This window comes from Gambusia affinis, linkage group LG11 (assembly GCF_019740435.1).
Source record: "Gambusia affinis linkage group LG11, SWU_Gaff_1.0, whole genome shotgun sequence".
Classification (NCBI taxonomy): domain Eukaryota; kingdom Metazoa; phylum Chordata; class Actinopteri; order Cyprinodontiformes; family Poeciliidae; genus Gambusia; species Gambusia affinis.
Window position 1 is genome coordinate 11,547,565 of NC_057878.1, and position 20,710 is coordinate 11,568,274.

The 20,710-nt window shown below is 38.8% G+C and overlaps 2 protein-coding genes across 5 annotated transcripts in view; one reads left to right on the forward strand and one right to left on the reverse strand.

The window, feature by feature from the left end:
* Positions 1–6,952: 6,952 nt before the first annotated feature.
* ecrg4a (ECRG4 augurin precursor a) lies at positions 6,953–13,519 on the forward strand. Its single transcript, XM_044132461.1, has 4 exons — positions 6,953–7,119; positions 11,906–11,953; positions 12,062–12,231; positions 13,188–13,519. Exons 1-4 carry the CDS (start codon positions 7,050–7,052, stop codon positions 13,329–13,331), a joined length of 432 nt encoding a protein of 143 aa, XP_043988396.1. The 5' UTR covers positions 6,953–7,049; the 3' UTR covers positions 13,332–13,519.
* Positions 13,520–14,537: 1,018 nt separating this feature from the next.
* The window catches only part of uxs1 (UDP-glucuronate decarboxylase 1), a 33,705-nt gene continuing 27,532 nt past the window's right edge, over positions 14,538–20,710 (reverse strand). For all 4 annotated transcript variants that reach the window (XM_044131898.1, XM_044131897.1, XM_044131895.1 and 1 more), the window contains 4 exons: positions 16,989–17,049; positions 16,797–16,854; positions 16,220–16,323; positions 14,538–15,281 (listed from right to left, as the gene is read on the reverse strand). In XM_044131898.1, coding sequence (XP_043987833.1) covers positions 15,150–15,281; positions 16,220–16,323; positions 16,797–16,854; positions 16,989–17,049 — 355 coding nt within the window. In that variant the 3' untranslated portion in view covers positions 14,538–15,149. The remainder of the gene's footprint in view (positions 15,282–16,219; positions 16,324–16,796; positions 16,855–16,988; positions 17,050–20,710) is intronic.

Sequence of the window (20,710 nt, forward strand, 5' to 3'; positions counted from 1 at the left end):
GGTTTGTTCAAACTCAGAAATCAAAGCAAATTGGTCCACAAATTAAGTTATGAGTAACAAATCAGAATCAAACGAGGAATAAAAGTATTAAACACATAAACAGCGATGGATGTACAAGACGGCAAAGAAAGCCAAGAACAATGAGTCAATATTTAGAAATCAATCCTGTTTCTTTTTGCTACAATATAGTAACACAGTTTAGTTTTACAGAGGGATTTTTTTTTCATCCTGGATTGGTTCTGAGAAGTTTTGAGATCGGTTTATGAATATTAAACTTTATAGAAATGAACCATTTTAGCCACCAGTTGAAAAACAACACAAAACACCAGGAAAGATGTCAGCAAGATTTTAACATTTTGCCTTGCAACACTCTTAACCAAATATTAAACTATTTGCTTGTGAATACTTTCCGATCAATTTGCTTCTGAAAAAAAATAAATTTTTGCTCCTGGCGTTGTCTCAAACAGCAACTTTCATGCTTCACATTCTTTCCAAAGTAGCAAGAAGGTATAAAAATACTTCAGCCTGCTGCCATCACCTTCTGATTATAGTAATTTCAGCACAGTGCAGAGTGTGCACTGTGCACACATCGTGTGTGCTTTCATCACACACATCGTGTGTGATGTGCTTTCAGAGACGTCATTCTTCAGCCTGAACACATAGCCTTGGAACGGCTCTCTCTAGGCAGCGTGAAAACCTCTTCGTTTTTTCCATCCTTCCTTTATTTTGTTCCAATCAGTCACACTTGTGTCTGATTATCTCCTTCTGCTCTGTCCTGTCCATAGATTCTGTTTTCTGTGCCTTTTCTCCAGCGCTACTTTGTCTTCATTCGCTGTGACAAGCAGAGCAGATCTTCTCTCCCGCCCGCTGTTTTCTTGACCTCCACTTTGGTTTTGGACTTTGCCTTGGGTTTTGTGATTTGCGCACCTCACTCTAATTGAGCTCCAAACCAAACCCGATTAAATGACTCCCTTTGAACGTGTCCTGCCTTGAGTTGCTTATCCGAGCTAACATAATGTTGGTCAGGGTCACGCGCAAATGTTCGGGAGATTTTAGTATGATTTTCTGGATTTACTAAACGTGACAGTCAGTCCTGCTGGTTTTGGAAATGCTTTATACACTTTCATGCAGAATCCGTTTTTCTTCTGTTCGGCAGCTGCGGCTCGCAGCTTTGTGCGTTTTGTAAATCTTCCTTTCTGCCAGTGTCCTCAAAAAAAAAAAAAAAAGAAAACTATCGAAGCTCAGCAGATGGCAAAAATAAATGAAGTAATGCTTTGAACTAAAATTGTAGCTCATGACCTAATTGCAGGATGCTGTATCTGGATAGCATGTGTGAAACCTGTCTGGGAGTTGATTCTTTTTATCTGTGTTCACCCACATTTTTCTCAGCCCTCTTTGGATTTGAAAGAGGGCTGTCCTTCTTTGACAGTGGAAATCGTTGCATAGGTCCTGTATTAGGGAGACAAAACGAATGGCAGTGCAGGTTCCTATTTTTGCTTCATCTTCACATTCTGACATGATGTAGGCAATAAAGCATCGTTTCGTGCAGACAAAAATAAGATTTCTTTCATTTTTGTTATATATAAGTACTTCTATGCAACATTCATGATCAAGTGAATACAAAAGCAAGTATAAAAGAATGATTTCATTTATTATAGCGGAAAAAAACAATATCCAGCTTTCTTTCTTTTTTGTGAATATTTAAATAACACTCTGTTTTGAACACAATGATTTTGTTTTACATGTTTTGTACGACTAAATAATTGGGGTTTTTTTGGGGTCAAACCTCCAGAGTTACATCCTACACGGATCCCATCTGTATTGACAATCTCCGTGTTTCTGCTCTGCTTGCATCCTTCTGCCATCATGTCACTTATATAACGCATCTGTGGAATTTTAAAATCACTTTGGAGGTGTGAAACACATCCGCGCGTCTCAATTTTGCTGGATTTCACTTGTCTGTCGAGGCAGACAAGTGAATCTTTGCTTGATTTGATCATGCAGTCCTTGAACATTTTCAACGGTTGGATGGACTGCAGCTGAAGAAGGAATCCAGAGTCTGGCCTCCACCTGCTGAGACGCCGCTCCCCTTAGCAGCAGGTCGGGTTTTCACGCTTCTGAGCAACAACCCCGAACGTGAGCTGTGAAGTCTGTTTTGATGTTTAGAGGTAAAAATATTAGTATCACTGAGGCTTGTGAATGTAAACGAAATCTAGCAGCTGGTTTTATTTGGTTTCTTCAAATCTTAATGAAAACCTTGGAGGAGGAAAAAATAAGAAGGTGGCGGTTCTGTGCATGTACTCAGTGTCACATCTGTATATGCAGTTGTAGAGATCTACAAAATAAATAGAAACAGGAAACACTTTTTTTGTACCGTCTGTCAATCTAATGGACACTCAGTCTATAAAGCTTTTACGTCTGCTGATAGACAACAATAAAGCATTCAAACAAAACATTGTCAGAAGTGTCACTTCTGGGATTTTCCTCTACATTTTCCTGCTACATTGTTATGATTCTACCTTCCCTTATGAGAAGTGTTCATTCAGATGTCCTGTGAGACTTAAAATCAGAAAGCCTGATGACTTCTGAACCTCAAAGGAACCTTTGAAGTGAATTGGAGGACCTAAAGTTCTATTAAAATCTCTCCATCTTTTAGGAAAATTCGTCCTCATTGTACAGCATTTTGTACTTTTGCATTCATCCCGCGACGGAGGTCTGAGAGGCTCCTGTCTCAGTGCTGAGGAGGCTGCCTCGGGTCACAACACACGACCCGGTCAAATCAAGAGCGACAGGAGATGGAGGGACGACGGGCGCAAAAACAAGGACAAAGAGAATGATGGAGCAACAGAAGGAAATTGCATTTAGGGGCCAAAGTGCAAAGTGTTTTTATCTGATCCTTTCATGTTCGGATTCCTAATTTCCGAGGAAACAAATTCCTATGTACATGTGAGGGTTACATTTCCGCTTTCTCTTTGTACAGAAAGTCGCTCACACAGAAATGCTCATTTCATGGGTTTGTGGGCAAATTCTGAAAGACCTCCATACTTCAGAGCGTTTACTCCCACACACATTTATCCAAAAGATTTTTCAGCCTACGCTGAGGTGCATGTAGACGGGTGGGTTCAAAACAGTTATCAAATGAAGGTGTAGGAGCTGGCTTAGAAAATATTTACCCCACCAGGATCGACTTCTCCCTCTGGCCCTCATGATTTTTAGTCAGTCCCATTTCTCGCTCCAGTCCGTTTCCTGTCAGAGAATTACAAGCGGTAACTGAGTGGAACAGGAGTGATTACTGCGCCTGAATCCACAATGTGGTTTTACGCTTCAAGTGAAATGCTGTTAAAGCACCTTCTCTGATACTCAGTAGGTGGGTTTCAGGAATTCAGGCATCTGGTCTGTGTTTGTGTGTTTTTTTTTTTTCTTTGATCCTTGTCATTAGAAATATGAATCCAAGAACAATGAACTTTTCAAAAGACAGTAATTAGAAATGGGCTTTCTAAAACTATGAGGAATGACATCTACTGACCGGCAGCGGAGGCTTGCTGCTTTCACCGAGCGCCTTGTGTGAAGCAGATCAGTTCAGCCCACTTCTTTAATGATCGGTTTGCTCAGAGATGAGCGCCGTGCCAAAGAAAAGCTTCAAAATGACCTTTTTTTAAAAGAAAGATGACAAGGTCACTTCCAGCATCCCTGAATTAACAGACTTTTGTTTGCATATTCATGTGAGCCTTTTCGTCGTTTTAATTATTTCGTTCACTTGCATCCCGTCTCTCCTCCATCTGCTCTTCATTTCTGCAGCGCTCCCTGAAAGCACCAGAACCGTCTGTCAGCTGCTGGTTTCCTGCATTCCAGTTCGACCCCCGAGACACCCAGGCTCTATTTGCAGTTCCAACCCAAACATCTCCGCTGTCTGACAGACACATTCTCCATTTCACAAGTGAAACGAAACATTTCTAAATAGGTTTTGCTTTCATGTTTACTGTTCAACCTAATCGACAAACCCACTGTCAGCAGCCTCTATGAGATAATGTGCAAAACTTTTTAATATACAAAAGGAAAGTTTCTAGTAGAAATGAGTAGTTGAATTTCTCGGGGCGTTCTGTGATGAAATGGTATCGGATTATAATAAGGGTCTCAATAAAGAAAGAGAAAAAGTTCAAAATTGGTTTCAAAAGCACAGCGTCGATGTCTGAAGCTCAGTGTGCAGTGAGAGTTCATTAAAGTGGAGCTTCTTAGGGAAAAGACCAAATCTCCCTTCATCACTATGAAGCCCACTGTTAGCAGGGGGATTTCCATAAATTAGAATGGCCTTCTTTATTACTGAATTACAAAAAAAATTGACCATTTGCAATTAGAAGATATGACAGAAGTTCAAGTTTGTGAATTCTGCTGGCTTTTACAGTCGAACATGTTCAGTTGAAGTATGCAACCATAAATATCTAGCCTGATGTCCAAAACTAAGTCTCTGAATGGATAGTAGAAATCTAGTGACTGAGCGCTGTGCCACACCAAATTTTATTGCACAATCAAGTAACTATGTTCCTTTTGGTTGTTGCAAAAATGGTGCATATATAAAATAAATTGATTTCACATAATAGCCATATGTGATGCCTTGAAATTCTCTTCAAGAACCTCCTACCCTTTCAGACACTCTGCATTCAGCACTTTGTTCCAACAATGCTTCTCCATGATGCAGTTTACAGAGTGGTGTAGTCTGTATGGTAAACTCAGCAGACATGCAGTTCCACCAGGTGATTGCTGATTGGCTAATTGCTGCTTGGAAACTGCAGATTCAAGAGGAGCTTCGAGTAAATCAGTAGCACTTTGAATGAGCAAGCGATTGGGCACCCTGAATGGTTGCCATGGGAGATTCATTCAAAAAATGCATGGAAGAATCAAAGCAACACTCCAAGTATGTTCTTGATGAGTGAATAATAAGATATTGAACTCAAAAAATCATATTTTCCCCTCCTTTAATAAATCCCTCTCTAATAACCAGCAATTGATTTATTTATAATCTTGAACGCTCCCATTTGTCCTTTGAGTGAAGAAATTCCATTTCCTCTCATTAGCCACAGAAGCAGTGGTTGATAATATCTTTTACTTGCAGACTCAAATATCTCTCAGAGAGAAAATTGTTATTAAGTTGATAAAGAATGAAAAATGCTCTTCCCTTTTCAAAAATAATAATCTCATGATTTGCCAGTTAGAGAATATCATTGAGCACAATCACAGCAGCTCCAGAGCAACTGTGTTTCATTCTTCAATCAAAGCAGGATTTTCTCTTAATTTTCAGCAAATACAGGAATGAACTTCAACTGTGTATAAAAAATAACACATATTTTGTTATGGAGGTGGAGTTTCTCGCTTGGTCTGGGTAGTGGCCTAGTTGAACAGGACAAAATCCACCGAATGAACCAACACCTCACTTCCTTCTTCCTGCGAATGCTCAGAAAACAGGATGTTTGGTTTCTGTTTGGACTTTGTCCAAAGCACCACGTCTCAATCCAGCTGGACGTAAGAGAGAAGTGGCTGTGAAAAAGCCCACATTATGATCTCGTGGTGAGTGTTTGCGGTGAAACCAGCAGCAGTAATTTAAGCAACAATGCAGTGTGAAAGCGAACCGCACCAGGTGAAAATGTCACAAATGTTGCAATTTTGATCCGCAACAGAACAGAGTCTACCGGACCATCAGGTGTGAAAACACCCCTAGTCTGAATCTCTTTTTTTTGCAAAAGCGGAATAAAACAATTTATAGAGCGGGTGACACAGGGAATGGTTTGAAAAGAATCACATTTTGGCGGTTCTTTAAAACTACAGGTATGAAAATGACAGTCAAAGTCCCTGCTCCAACACAGCTGTTTTAAATGACTGAATTACCTCCTCAGCATGTCTGCAGAGGTCTGGTAATAAAACAATAATCTAATTAAGGGATGGTTGTAGCTGAACTTCAGCCCATGAGGTCTGGCACCGAATGCTACAGGTGAACGATATGTGCGTGCATGTGTGTGTGTTTTTAAGCCTCTGTTGATAAATTGTCCATTGGTATTTAGACTAAAATTGGCTATTAAGCATCTATAACATTTTGCTTCAGAGTTTTACAAGATGCTATAAAATTATCTAAACATATGCTCCAGTCTGGTTGGCATAACTCTCCTGAATAGGAAGAAATATCCCCGTCACCTCACTTATTAACTTATTTCCTGATTGTGTAATGCAGCAGAATTTGAAAGACCGTCACCTGCAAATACTGCAGAATTGTCCTGTTTGACCTGCACCCAACCTACTACTCCTGCAGGCTGGCCCAATCTGAATGTGGCCATTCATCATCAATATATTCTTGTCATTAAGGTACTGTCACAGCGCACAAGGCAAACAGATTACTTGGGAAACTTTCCGAATTCTCCCCCAGGACTGCAGGAGTGGATGCACACGGCCAGGCATCTGGAAGATTCAGATACTGCTGACCCCATCCATCTTTCTCGAAACTCTCAGATCTAATGGTTGGTTAGATTTGCAAAGAACACCATTATTGTGCATTTACCACAGTCTCACTGAAGTCTTCTGGTAACTGAAGTGGATCCTGGTGGGCGGTTTCTGCATCTCCTTTTCATTCTCTAAAAGGAGTAGCCTATATTTTCTCAAGGTGCTTCCCTTACACGTCCTCACACAACCAGGAGACTCCTTCAAAAGATGCAAAAGGTTTCCTGCGGGAAAAAAAAAAAAGAAGCACTTTACGGTTTAGAACTCGCTGATCACAGCATTTTAAAATGCATTTATCCCACTTTCTCCTTCATTTCCTGCTCCTTTTGTTGCATGTCTATTCATGGAAAAGTACTTTGGATGCAAAATTCCTTAAAGAAGGGGGAAAAAAAAAAAAAGCACAGATGTAGTGTTATTTGCGTAGGCAGGGAGGTAAAAGACATTCCACTGCCACGGGCCAGTTTCCACTTGGAAAGTCTGTGCAGCCTCCTTCCCTCCCCTCCCTCTGGTCGCCTAGCAGTTTCTGAACCTTCAAGGAAATCTTAGAAAGACTCAGTGGGTACAAGATGGCTTCCCAGCAGCTCTGTTTGAGGGTTATTGCGTTGGCTGCATTGCTGACACTTACAACTCTCGGAGGTAAGCATATTCCACAATATTTCTTTGGCTAATCTTTTCCTTCAGTGAGGTTTCACATGTTTTGTGTCTATTCTCCACATTAGCCCACTCTCTTTTTTTTCTCTCTTTTTCTCTTTTCTTCATTGTGTGGTTGGACACATGTTTGCTCTTGCGGAAGAAAAGGAATTAATTTCTAATAGTGCAACAATTTTATTTTATAGCGAGTGAGCTTTAATTCATGCATCTGCCTCAAAATGTGCATTTTATCAACGCAGTTGAAAGTAGAAGAACATTTAAAAGCCAGATGCTTTGATATTTGACAAGAGGGAAAAATCCATCCCAGTCAATATTATGTTATTGCCAGAGTCACGTCACGGTTTAGCTTTAATTATAAGCCTGAACGCCATTTCCAAGAACTTATGCATCGTATTCAAATGAGTCAAAGTCAGAAGGAAATTCTTAGAAAAGATTAATAAGAAGACGGAGGCGAGCATGGGAATAATTCACACACAACCGAGACCATCTGGGCCCAGGCTGCGTCAGAGTCAACCCAGTCTGACACGGAGAAGGGAAACAGTTCAGAAATCAAACATGTCCTTTTAGAATACCTTCATTTTTTCTTCTTCTTTTGATTACTACAGTTTAACGCCATGGTTTGTATTTCTGAAGTTTCTTTCTGTGATGTCATTTTAGCATCGAAAAACATCATTGTAGTTAAAAACATTAACAGTGAACCAAAAAATAAAGACGTATTGAAATGCTAATAATAACAAATAACTCATTCGTAACAAAGTTGCCACACTGTGAACTTTGGAGTCCTTGGAGTTAATGAAGCGCTATACAGTTACAAGACGAAAAGCTCCATTCAATGTTAAATATAAAAATATTACACTCGGAGTAGTTAAAGGTATGAAGAACTTAGATCAAATCAGTGGCATAAAATTTCCAGCATTTTTGTGATTTATGGCTTGTAAAAGCTACATTCTTGGAACAGGAAGCTTTCGTATGCTGGGCGAACAAATGATTTGTACAATATTAGAAGCACCGGAATATAGCAATAAAATATTCGAAGTGCTTTGTACAATAGTACGTACAATTTATAGTGTGGTAAAGGCAAATGCTAGAAAAACTGAATCTGGATTGAGAGATTCTCTAGATTCCTTGAGATTCCTGGACCTTTATAGAGACGTCTGTTTTTATCGTATATTCATAAAACAACAAGGTTCTCCAGAATTTCAAGGAGGCATTCAACCCAGAAGGATTAATGATAAAAGAAAGTTTCCACCATGATGATATTACATAGATAAAGGCACAAAGATTGGTACAACATCAGAGCACTTGTACTTCAGTAGAACTTAAATATATTAATAATAATTAATAGTTATCCAGAACTTAAAGACAACTTACTCATACTTATCAGATATTTCAATGGAACATCAGTTCTAATTATTAACCCAGAAACCAACCAGGTTCCTTCTTGAAACTCATGAGATATTTTTCCTGATAGATGAACTCAATCTAGTTCCTGAAAGTGCATTGTGTGGAGGGAAGTTACACAAAATGTGCAATTACTACTGTAAGTTTCTAAAACATGTTTGAATAAAACAATAAATCTTATTCGAACAAGATTTATAAAATTAAATTAAATAAGTGAAAAATTAAAGCTGAATGTTTGTACACTTTGAGTGTGTGAGACCTAAATCAAATTAGTTATTTCTGCACACCACCTTGGCCATTACAGCTGATTCTGTTCTTACTTTCTTAAAGTCAATCAATAAACCCTGGAAAGCGAAATGCCAAGTCAATAAATCCGTCTGTTATTGCAGAATCTCAGTCTGAGCCAAAACTGGTTTATGCTTTTCAAACCCTGCTCCAAAAGCAGGGTTAAAAAAAAGAATCTATTTTCAGCTTAACACAGCTCCTTTCCCCCCCCCCCCTTTTTAAAGAAAATTCTGGCATTAATGTGTCTTTAAAGTATCATTTCCTCTGATTACTTTCAGAAAACATACCGGTATCAATTCCCTTTTTGACAGCTGGGGATAAATTTATTCACACCTTTTTTTTATTTAAGCTAATTGCCTTTGTGTGAGTGACTTTTGAAGAAATAAGCTGTTCCTTTATCGTTTAATTCATCTGCACAAAAACCTGGTCACAATTAATCTCCTCCATCTGTAACCCCGACCACATGGTGAACATGTTCTGCTCGCTGGCAGACGGACTGAGATTTAGAGCTGATGTCTAAGCTGCTCAGTTTACTCTGCGATAATTTCCTTCAGTCTGCCTCGAGTTTTAAAACCCAGACGATAAAAACCATGCATAAACTCTCAGAGAGCGCAGCTGAGCCATTTGCAAGTGCAAATGCACAAAAAATAAGATTGTCCAAGTTGGTGAAGTGGAAGATTTGTTGTTGGTTGCCTCTGGTCCAAGAGTATTTTGAACACAGAGCAGAGTTACTCCTCCGGGCTCTGAAATAGCCGCAGGAAACAGATGCATCAATAATATTCATAAGCAAACAAGCTGAAAACTTGTTCCCCTGGACTTAGCAAGTTATTTTCTGGGCTTTCTCTTCTGTTTTAACATCTTTCAAAGCACAAAGTGTGATGCCAGCTAGTTTCTTTATGCTTTCATAGGCTAAATAAACAGAGATTTTTGTTGTGAGTAAAATAATGTATTTTCATTTTGAACATATTTTGTTTCATGTGAAATATTCAATGGCAAGAGCAGCTTACAACACATGTTTTAAACGTAAAGGCATCATGAAGTTACCTCTTTTAAATGGAGTCTAAATGTTACTGTAGTGGGCTGCACAGTGGTGCAGTTGGTAGAGCTGTTGCCTTGTAGCAAGAAGGTCCTGGGTTCGATTCCCGGCCTGGGGTCTTTCTGCATGGAGTTTGCATGTTCTCCCTGTGCATTCATGGGTTCTCTCTGGGTTCTCCGGCTTCCTCCCACAGTCCAAAAACATGACTGTCAGGTTAATTGGTCTCTCTAAATTCTCCCTAGGTGTGAGTGTGTGTGTGAATGGTTGTGTGTCTCTGTGTTGCCCTGAAACAGACTGGCGACCTGTCCAGGGTGAACCCCGCCTCTCACCCGGAACATAGCTGGAGATAGACACCAGCAACCCTCCTGACCCCATTAGCGACAAGGGTGAACAGAAAATGGATGGATGGATGGATGGATGGATGGATGGATGGATGTTACTGCAGGCTACAGACTAGGTTGTCACTGTAGGACAACCTAGTCAAGTGGATGTCTCAAAGAAACTCTCATTGTGATCATATTTATCCTTACAGTTTTATAAACATAAACCTGATGTTGGTTGTTAAAAATATCAAATGTTATACTCTGTAGGCAACCATCTGGTGAAATCTCACATTGCACCAGAGGTGCCGGTCTCTCTACCTTCGCCCACCCTGCCCTCTTCCCCACACAAATTTGCAAATCTTCATCAGTGTCACTTTCTAGCAGCAGGTACTTTTGGAGCGTGTTGTGATCATCCGTCCAAAGTCTAATTTGTCTTCATTATGCTCATCCGAAGGTGTGATTTCTACCCCCTTCCACCTTAAAGGGGTGTTAAATGAGGCTTAATCCACTCTGCAAAAGAAGAAAAATGGGATCTGAGCAAATAGTTCACTTCAAAAATACTTTAAAATCTGCAGATTGGGCTTCACTTTACTCCAACCTACAGTACATCCAGATTCTTTCTTCCTTTCTTTTTCTCCTTCTGAGTACTAACAGCTTAGAAGCATAACATCAAGTTGTGTTTAATATATTCAAGAAGGTGGGTGGAAGGGTAAACCTTTTATATTCCCATTTCTTATCCATTTATCCTAATATCACCTTCATAACCTCACATATATTGTATGAGTCCAATATGTAAAATATGCCATTTAATATTTAACCCATCAATATAGAATCTATTTAAATTTATTTACAGAAGCAAGAATAATCAGTTCCCCTTGAACTGACAAAACAAAAAAAAACTAGCAGAAACATCAAAAATCATCATTCAATAACGATAAACTGTGAAGATATTAAAAATGTCGGTATAGTGCATGTGTCAAACTCAAAGGCCACACAAATAGAGTCAGTTAAAGCTGTAATTTTTTAAAAAATATGTTGTTTATAAACTTGTGAAAACTGTCCCCATGTCCTGACAGCATGAGACAAAAAAATCTGAAAAAAAGATCCAGTTCTTCTGCCTCCATTCTGTGCTGCTTCTGCAATGTGTAGAAATGCACAACTCTGTCAGAAACCACCAATCAGATCCAGAATGAGGGACTTAGTGCTGCCAATCATCCTCGTGTTCTGTCGCAACAGGCCTTTTGAGGACATTCGTGATGTTGATGTGGCCTAAAATGAAAACGAGTTTGACATCCCTGGTATAACGGGATACTTTTATTACAAAATCTCACACTGTCACTGTGATTTAACATAATGAATATCAATGTTCCCGATTGTTAATGTATCAAAAACGAAAGCCTGCTCACCTGTTTATATGAAACAGAAATTATGTTCTTATACTGTTTCCGTGGTGAGAAAAATGTGTCAAGGTTTCAAAATAAATGACTTTCTGGAAAATACTCTAAGTGCTTCCCCAGGTTTTTCCCCTCTTTTTTTTTACATGTTGTGTTGTTCGGAGGGATGCATTGTGGAGACATGACAGGCAAAGAATGGGTTGAGTAGAAAGGTTGAAGGTTTCTGAACACTTCAGCAAAGCACTTTTCCTGGATGTGAAGGTTGACTGGACTTCAGATCAGAATGGCTTTGAACTCAAACCTCCTCCGTTTTTATTGGCTCTCCTTTGCAGACGTGTCCAGCGAGAACCGCCTTCAGAAGATCTTGGTGAAAAGAAACGGTAACACTCAGACGCCACCAACTTTTTCATTTATTATTCATTAAACTGACCCACATCAGAAAAAACAACGTCCTTTTAATTTGTTCCCTCTCTCACTAATTCATGCAGTGGCAGAAGCTGAACGTGCTCCATCCAAGTCTTCGGTTGCCATCCCTTCGTCTAAGGCCCAAGAGTTCCTGGCCAAGCTGAGCAGAACAAAGAGGAACGTCTGGGATCGCAGCAGGCCAGACGTCCAGCAGTGGATTATGCAGTTTATGCAAATGGGATTTGATGAACAGGTAAGCTTTCTTTTACTTTTTTGCTGTTGTTGGAAAACCAATGAGTTCTTGGTGTAGCTACCAGACATGAGCACTTTCCTCAAGAATACAGAAAATAAAATGTACTTAAGGGAAGTTGTTCTCATCTCTACGGTTTAAATTTGACACGACTGCCAGACTGACTGTACAGTCAAGAGTTCACAACAAGGTCAAGAAGATTCAGTCCTTTCGGGTGAAATTATGGTCGATTTAGCTTTTACCAATTTAACTTGTGCTTTATCAGATAGCATGCACTTCCTGACTTTAAAAAGGCATTGTTTTTATTTATTTCTTTACTTTAACAAGACATTTAAGACATTAAAGAGTTTAAAAAAGCTAGCATTAGAGAAACTGAAACTTAAAGCACATTGTAAATTAAACACAGAGTAAACATCAGCCTCAACTAAATAATCCCCTCCAGAAAGCACCTCTATCTACACAAATACTGGAATAGATAATAAATACAGATGATAAGCTGACTGTGGGAAAACATGAATGCCGTTTCACACACAGAAGTTTAAAGCTACTCACTGATCCAGACTCAGCTCTCTTTCAGGTCACTGACCACCATGATTTCACCGGAGACGGTGAGGAACAGAGAGCAGAGATAAGAGCAGGGAGGCGGACCGCTCAAAATAAACCCCCTGCTGCGACTGTTTCCAACAGCTGACAGCACGTTACGGGCAGCCACAGCAGCATTTCACCAACACTCACTGAACATTACACCTTGTGCATATGCCATGGGTTGTTGCTTCCTTAAAAGGCCAAAGCTGTCAAACGATTGGCCTTTTCAAAGTTTGTCTTTCATACAGGTTTTTTTTTTTTTAAATCATGGCGCTTGCCTCCCGTCAGTCTCAGTGGACGTCTTATCAGTTGCTGGTTTGTCTGTTGTTGAGTTCACCGAACCTGATGCGTCCGCGGCGTCTTTTTCTCGCCAGAGGCTGGAGGCCGACCTGCAGTACTGGAAGGACCACGCCCGCTCCCACGACCAGGGTCGACAGCATCACTACGATGAAAACGCCCCCATCGGGCCGAGGTCTTCTTACAGGCACGGGGCAAATGTCAACTACGACTACTATTAACACCGCCCACACACACGATGGCTTTGATGGCTGCCAACATTTTCACAGGAGTCCTGCCAACTTATTTTGATTGCATCCGTCAGTAAATCCCTGCAAGTGCTTCTGTATTCCTACAATAAATGAAACTGTTTGGCCTCCAGTTTGGAGCACAGGCTTTCAGTAGAAATAAAGACGAGGTTTGTACTGTCTTTTGTCTCCTGATTTTACTATTTAACTTGAGTCATCTTCATTTCAAGCTCATCCAGAAGTTAATCAAATTTAAAAGGGAGAGATGATTTGATTATTAAAGCTGACATTGGTACTTTTGTCAGTGTGAGAAGGTTTCAAGTGCTGCTGGAACCTCCATAGAGACTACGAGTAAAAAATGAAATGCTCTAAAATGGCTCGTCTGACTTTGGATGTGGCCAAATGCAGCCATTGAAAAGTCCTTCCCTTCTCTACTTCAGAAGTGGATTTTTTTTCTTCCACTCAACTTTTCCTAAAAGCCAACATGTTTAGTATATTCGGTCATTGTAAAGAGATCATAAACCACCCAGGATGCTTTTGTATTAAAAAAATAAAAATTATTCTTTCATTGTTTAGTTTTTTTTTCCTAAACAAAACAAACAAGATCGAGGTTTTAATTCAGTAAAAATCAAAGTTTCATGTTTGAGTTTTTCTACCTTCATATTAAACACGTTAGCAGGTCAGTAAAGTTTTAAGATCGATACATTTCTTTTGCATTAACTACACAATTAGATAGTTCTAGGTTTATTTTTTTTATTTTAAAAAAACAGCAGATTCTAAAGAATTAAAATAAATTAAAGCAAAATCATAAGTGTAGCAGCTCACCAAAGGAAGACAGTTTTACACTCCAACCGTAAGTTTTCTAACCTTTCCTGGGTTATTTTTTTTATTACCTCACTTGTTTTGGTGTGCATGTTTTGCTGCAGTTCAAATTACTGAAGTTCATTCTTGTATCCAAACAAAGGCACTTCATTTGTTGAGATAAATAACTTGATTAAGTTTAAATTTCTTAGTGCTTGTACACTCAGTGTGAAAACATACAACAGCTCTGGAGCCCAAACAACTGCAGACATAAAACATTTCTTTTGACTGTCAGGATTTCTAATCACTACATATTCTGTTCTTTTGATCTTAATTAGAAATCATTTTTGAAGCTTTTAGCAGAAGTTTCTGAACTCAAGTGGCAACATCACATGCAAATCATTGGAAATATTTTATTAAAATAGCATCTTCACATCAATATGCACACTGTGACATGAAAATTTCACAAACACAATATCTTTAAAAACAATTATGGCGCCGTAAACTGTTGATCTGGAGAATTTGTCCACAACCTGCCGTGCGCTACAAGTTTGGCAGACTGACGCAACAAGGCGTCCAGTGGGGAAACGAACTCGGACGGCTCCTCTCCAGACACGACACACCGTGAAATTGATAAACGCAATTTGTTTGCGTGAGGTCTGAGCTGCTCGCCAGGATTCTCATGGCGGCGTATTAAATAGCAAGAACAGCACAAAATCCACGAAGATATACTCCCAAAACGTAGGCTGGATTTCCAATCCTCCGCTCCAGGACGTAGCCTCTTTGATTCAGGCTTGTCCACCAGTTTTGAAAGCTTCAGGGAGGGAGACCTCACCAAATCTCAGCTGCCGCTCCGACACAAGGCATCTTCCGCTTTTAAAGATAGAGAAAGCCGCCTCCGTGACCCAAAACGGGACACTGCTCCAAAAAGTGCTCTACTCAGCAGGGTGCATCAGAGAGAAGCTCCTCTCTGACGGTGGAGGAGTGTTCGGCAGAGCAGGTCGCTGCTGCTCAGTTATGTCTGGGTCTTCCTTTCTTCATGCGGGCAGCTTTAGGTTTGGGGATGTACTGGTTGTTGGCCTGGTGTTCTAGTTCTCTGCTGAAATACTGAATAGTTTTGTTCAAACCTTCCTCCAGCGGCACCTGTTCACACAAAACATTATTACTCTGTTAGTATTAAAAACTGACATGAACGTCATTATGCAACAGGCAGGTTTAGTTACACAGATAGTTGTGGTTTTATTGACGTGGGGCTTTGAATAAATGAACAACTTCCTTTTTTTTGATGAAAGAGAGGTCAGCTTTTAAGCTAATACCTAGTGAGTCTATGACCAACAGAAAAAAAAAACCTTCCGCTACCTTAAAACTCCAATCTTAAAAAAGTTATTGTGCTTTCTTTGTACACTAATACATCATGTCAGAGTAGTACGCCTTTACACTGCTTTTACATTTGTCTTTGAATGTTAAGGAATGGAGATGTACAGATAAACTTATGACTGAAGTTAGAGGATTTTAAACTTAACCAGTCCTGATTGATGGTAAGTTAAAAATGACAAGCCATTTCTGCTGCTAGCGCTAGACTGGATGTTTGTTTTGATTGCACTGACCCAAAATACTCTGCATTATAGTCCACTTCCTGCCTTTGGAGCGGTCTCTGGTCTGCTTGGCATTCACATACACATTTAAACCACATCAGAGTTCTCTTCAACTGAACCAAGACCTAGGTTTTTAGCTTTTGGTCTAAATGAACCAGACTTTCTGGGGAAGCAAACCAGAGTTCGGTTAAAGTGGACTAAACAGGGTTGGTGTGAATGCACCTTGTGTCTCCTATATAGCTTCACTAACTTATTACTGTTGTGTACGAACTTTACACAATATAAAGTTCGTACGTATACAAACTTTCAAACACTATAAATAGTTCTGTAGAGGCTTCCCCTCTACAGTCACGTTTCAGATCCGATTCAGTTTCACAGCTTGAAGCCTCCAAGGATTTAGCATTTGAGCTTTAAAGCGACTTTTATGTTAACAACCAAAGGCTACATATGTGGATGGGAACAGCTCATGTCGTGCAGCACACATACCACGGGTTCCCAGCCGAGCATCATCTTGGCTTTTCGGATGTCGGGTCGCCTCCTCTGGGGATCGTCCTGGGCCTCCGACAGAAACTGGATCTGACTTCGGCTCACTGCGCGTCCGCGATACGCATTTGGATTCAATCGAATGCGTTTGGGGACAGAGGATAACATGTTCACAGGGGGGGAAAAAAAACTGTAATAACATTAAACTTTTAAGAGATTCCAGATTTCAGAGAGTGTGGGGTGTTTTTTTATCCTATTTTTTTAAACTGCAGTTTTAGAAAAATAAATATTAATTAGTGAAGTAAAACAACAGCGAACAAAATGATCTCAGGTTTTCACATTATTGCCAAGTCAAAACGTTCCCCTCTCTTCCTTTCCCTTCAGATGAACTCATCTATGTGCCACATACAGTGACAGGAAGATTCTGAAGGTTTTCACTCAACGCAATATGAATCGTGATAGCTTTTGCATGCAGATTTCCTACATAATTTATTCTGTGTTGGTCTGAAAATTGTACAAGAGATGAGGGATTAGAGGGGTCAGAAGCCTATACCGACAGCGAGAGGGATTACCGTCTTACCAACAAGACTTTTGATGAGTTGGGCAAACTCCAGTATGGTGTGCTCTTCTGGGTTTCCCTGAAATGACAGCATTTATGTTCATTAAATCATTCTTGTGAGCGACGTACACGTGAAGATGCACAACAAACGCTTCCATTCCCATTTTGTAGAAGAATAAATGTTCTACGTCAGATTTTAAGAATGTTGCTCACCAAGTTGACTGGGCTGCTGATGTTGCTGTTCATCAGCAACACGAGGCCGTTAACCAGGTCGCTGCAAAAAAACAAAGCAAAAAATAAATAAATAAATAATTTGTCAACGTCTAAATTACAAAATTTAATAGATATAATAAAAATGCTATAGATTGTTTAATCAGTAAATCCATTTTGAATGTGCTTCCAAAACTCAGTTTAATCCCAATGTTTACTTTCACTGTACAAAAAAGACACAAAACATTTTTCCCTCACTCTGACAGTAAATCAGAATCAATACTTTTGGATTGGTGGGGATTACAATATTTTCATCCTCATAAATGCCAGAATAAATTGATATTCTGGCATTCAATTAGAAGGTGTGTCCAAACTTTTGGTCTGTACTGTACATCTCCTTATAATAAGTTGAATTGCATTTTAACATGTATAATTTGGGTCAGGCGTTTTGGGTTTCCTCACGGTTGTTTGTTGGTGTTTTGACCCATTCCTTCATACAGAATTAGTAAAAGCATGAGGCAGTAAAGTCTGTCATCACCAGAAAGTGTTACGGTTTATTGGACCAAAACATTGTAAACATTTCCAAACAGTAAGGTTTAACCAGGGCAACAGCTCATCACCAAACACATCCACCCTCACCCTGGATGACATTATGAACGGCTGTGAACAGGTTTGTCCCCAAAACTTCAGATGTCTGGAAGAAAGCTGAAGATGAGGCATTTTATTTTACGGCCTTGCAGGTTACAACAAAAATCTTGGAGAAAATGCCTTCATCAGTAAAAGAAATCTGACTGAAGAAAGCTGACTTTGACAGAAACTCTGTGAAGGTTTTTGTTTTTTTTTTGTTTGTTTTTTTTAACCAGAGAGATTTCCTTGAAGCCTGATCGGTTTGGAAAAACTTTTGCAAAGCAGAAAAACTTTTGTTAATTTTAAATGCAAGATATTATCACACTCCTGAATTCGGGAGTTGGATCAAAAGGTGCTTCAACAAAACCACACGTCCACCAGGTTGTTGCTGCAACATTTTATTTTATATTTGTTGTGGTAAAACTGATTCTTTTAGACGTGATTATGGTAGTGGTATCTACCAGACTTTTTTTTAGGCTCAGGTCCAAAGCTCAGAGACTTGTCGTGCGCACGTAATAATCCGAAGAAATCATTCCACTTCAATAAGAAAACATTGTGACTGTTACCACGCAACGTAAGTATTGCATGATTACCAGAATTCAGATCTAACCATCTGATTTAAAAGCTGATCTTTTTCCAATTTATACTCTAAAAGATTGGATGGAAAAAATGAGGACAGAAACATTAAGCTTCAGTAATTGAATGTTGTGACACTGTTTAACAAGAAAAAATATTTTATCTTTTGCACCGCAAATATTTCTGCATCTGTTGAAAGACTAAACAAATTTTCTACAATATTGTTTGTGGCTGAAAATTGAGGCTCTTTTGTCGGCAAAGGGATTATTCTGACGTTCCTCTGTAGACCTCAATAAATTTCCATCAACACATCAAGGTCTAAAAGAAATTACGAAGGCTAAGTTCAAATTGTACAATGGTGCCAACAATAAACAAAATAATTGCAGCTCTTAAAGATATGAAGTGAGTTGGGTTTTTTTTTTCACTGATGATTGATTTCTGGAGACTACTTTCACAAATGACAGAAAAACTGACTCAAAGAAACTAAATCATAAACAATCATAAACAGATTTCATAAACAACAAACCTGAACAGGAGAACCACAGACGTGTATTAGAGAGATCATGAACTATTACATGTTTTTCCTCAAGAATTTATGACAACAATGAAATGTCTTTGAAGCAAAAGGGATATTTTCACTGTTTTTCTGGCATCCTGGCAAAATTGGATCAGTTAAAATCCAAAGCATCTGGAGAAACATCAGTTTTATGAATTAATCCACTCTAATGTCACAAAATACCAGAAAGTAGGCCTTGTGTTTTTATTTTTAATTTCAGTTAAACCCAGTTCAAGAACTTAAAAACACAGAAATAAAGAAATCTAAAGAGTTGAAAAGATTCTACTGTCGGCAACATAAAAGTCAAAATGATTATGTAAATAGGTATTTAAAAAAAAATCTGATTGTGATTTGACAAAGAAGAAAATTATCTGAATATAAATCAACGTAAAAGCTATTAATAGGAATAATAGCTATTTGGGAAAAATTCTCAAATTTTCTTAATTGTAAGTAAAATAAGAGATAACTTGAAAAGTGACACTTCCATAATACTCTTTACGTTTCCAGAGGGTGTAGTGAAGTGTCCCAGTAACATAAAAAAAATGGAGAAGAAAACCAAAGTATTAAAAGTAGCATGTGTCAACAAATAAAACTACAACTTTCATGAAAACTGGACTTAGTACCACTTAGTGCCTGTTGCTCAGTCTTATTCTGCTGCAACATTTAAGCAGTTGTTCCTACTGAGATCTGATGTCATTTATTACCTAAGATGTTGAAACGTTTTGATCTCTGAGCCAAGTATTCAAACAGATCTCTCTAAAGCTTTTGAAGTTCTATTCACTGGTATTTGTTGAAACTATAACTTTAAAAATAGAATATATTTTTGCTTTAGACTGCTTCTGAAAAGGCTTAAAGGAGAGCAGAGTGGTTAAATGACACAGATGTGACGGATGAGTGAAAGAACAGAGTCTCTGTTTATGAAAGTTGAATGCCAGAGGAAGATAACATCACTGTATTGACTGCCAAGCTACGCATTTAATTTAATGGACGAAATCTGAGATGATACTCGAGCTCTAAGCAGATGGACTTATGCAACACACTTGGTACCAAAACCTTTAGGAGCTATTTGTTACTGAACTGATGATGCTATGCCATTATTGGTAATTATATCTGAAATAAATGCGTAGATGGATGTGGTGTAACAAGAAACACAAAGTGCCTGCAGTGATTTAGAGGCTCCTGGTTATTAACAGACTGAATCGATTGTGGCCATTTTATTTTGTACTGTTCTTTGTTCCTTAATCTAATAAGATGGTTGCGGCTGACTTTGTAAATCAAAACAATTTTAGGAACTTAATCGCAGAATCCCCCAATCGAAAAGCAGCTAAAGTTAGTTTGTGGTACTTCTGAGCATAATTGTTTGTTTTCCAAAGAAAAGCTGTAATTTACAATGATATAATCCCAATTATCTTTTGAGGTGCTTCAGCTATTACTTTATTGAAAAGAAATGTTTGTCCTTGATAGAAAATGATTACTGGACCAAAAACCATTAGCTGGGAAATTATTGATTAAACATGTTGTGATCTTCTGTTTAACACCAGAGTTGCAGCTCGTGTCCAATCAGACAGTCCAATTGTGCAATGTACAGAGCATGCATGTATGGTGTATAAAGGATAATAACCTACCAAGTATTGTATTAAAGCAGTCGTATTATTATAATCTTGGACACACTGATATTGTAATGATGATTTCCATTTGATACAGAAAGCAGCCCTACAGAACATTTGAACCGGTTTTGGAAATCAAATAAGATACAATATTTATCAAATTAAGATATACAAGTGCACTCACATTGAGATAAAAAAAACTTGTAAAAGTTGAAATGGTTTAACACAAATTATCAACTTTCTGAACCAACAGGGCTTTTATTTTGAAGAACTGGAAAATTTGTAACAATAAGGCCAGTCCATGAATGAGGAAGTAGATCCTGGTAGTGAGTTTTGTGTGGTTCTTATCTTGAAGCTAC

What these genes read in the sequence shown, in the direction of transcription:
- ecrg4a (XM_044132461.1), top strand. Translation starts at nt 7,050, where the DNA reads ATGGCTTCCCAGCAGCTCTGTTTGAGGGTTATTGCGTTGGCTGCATTG. An exon ending in GACACTTACAACTCTCGGAG is followed by an intron (nt 7,120 to 11,905) that starts GTAAGCATATTC and finishes TCTCCTTTGCAG; the next exon opens with ACGTGTCCAGCGAGAACCGC. An exon ending in AAATGGGATTTGATGAACAG is followed by an intron (nt 12,232 to 13,187) that starts GTAAGCTTTCTT and finishes TTTTCTCGCCAG; the next exon opens with AGGCTGGAGGCCGACCTGCA.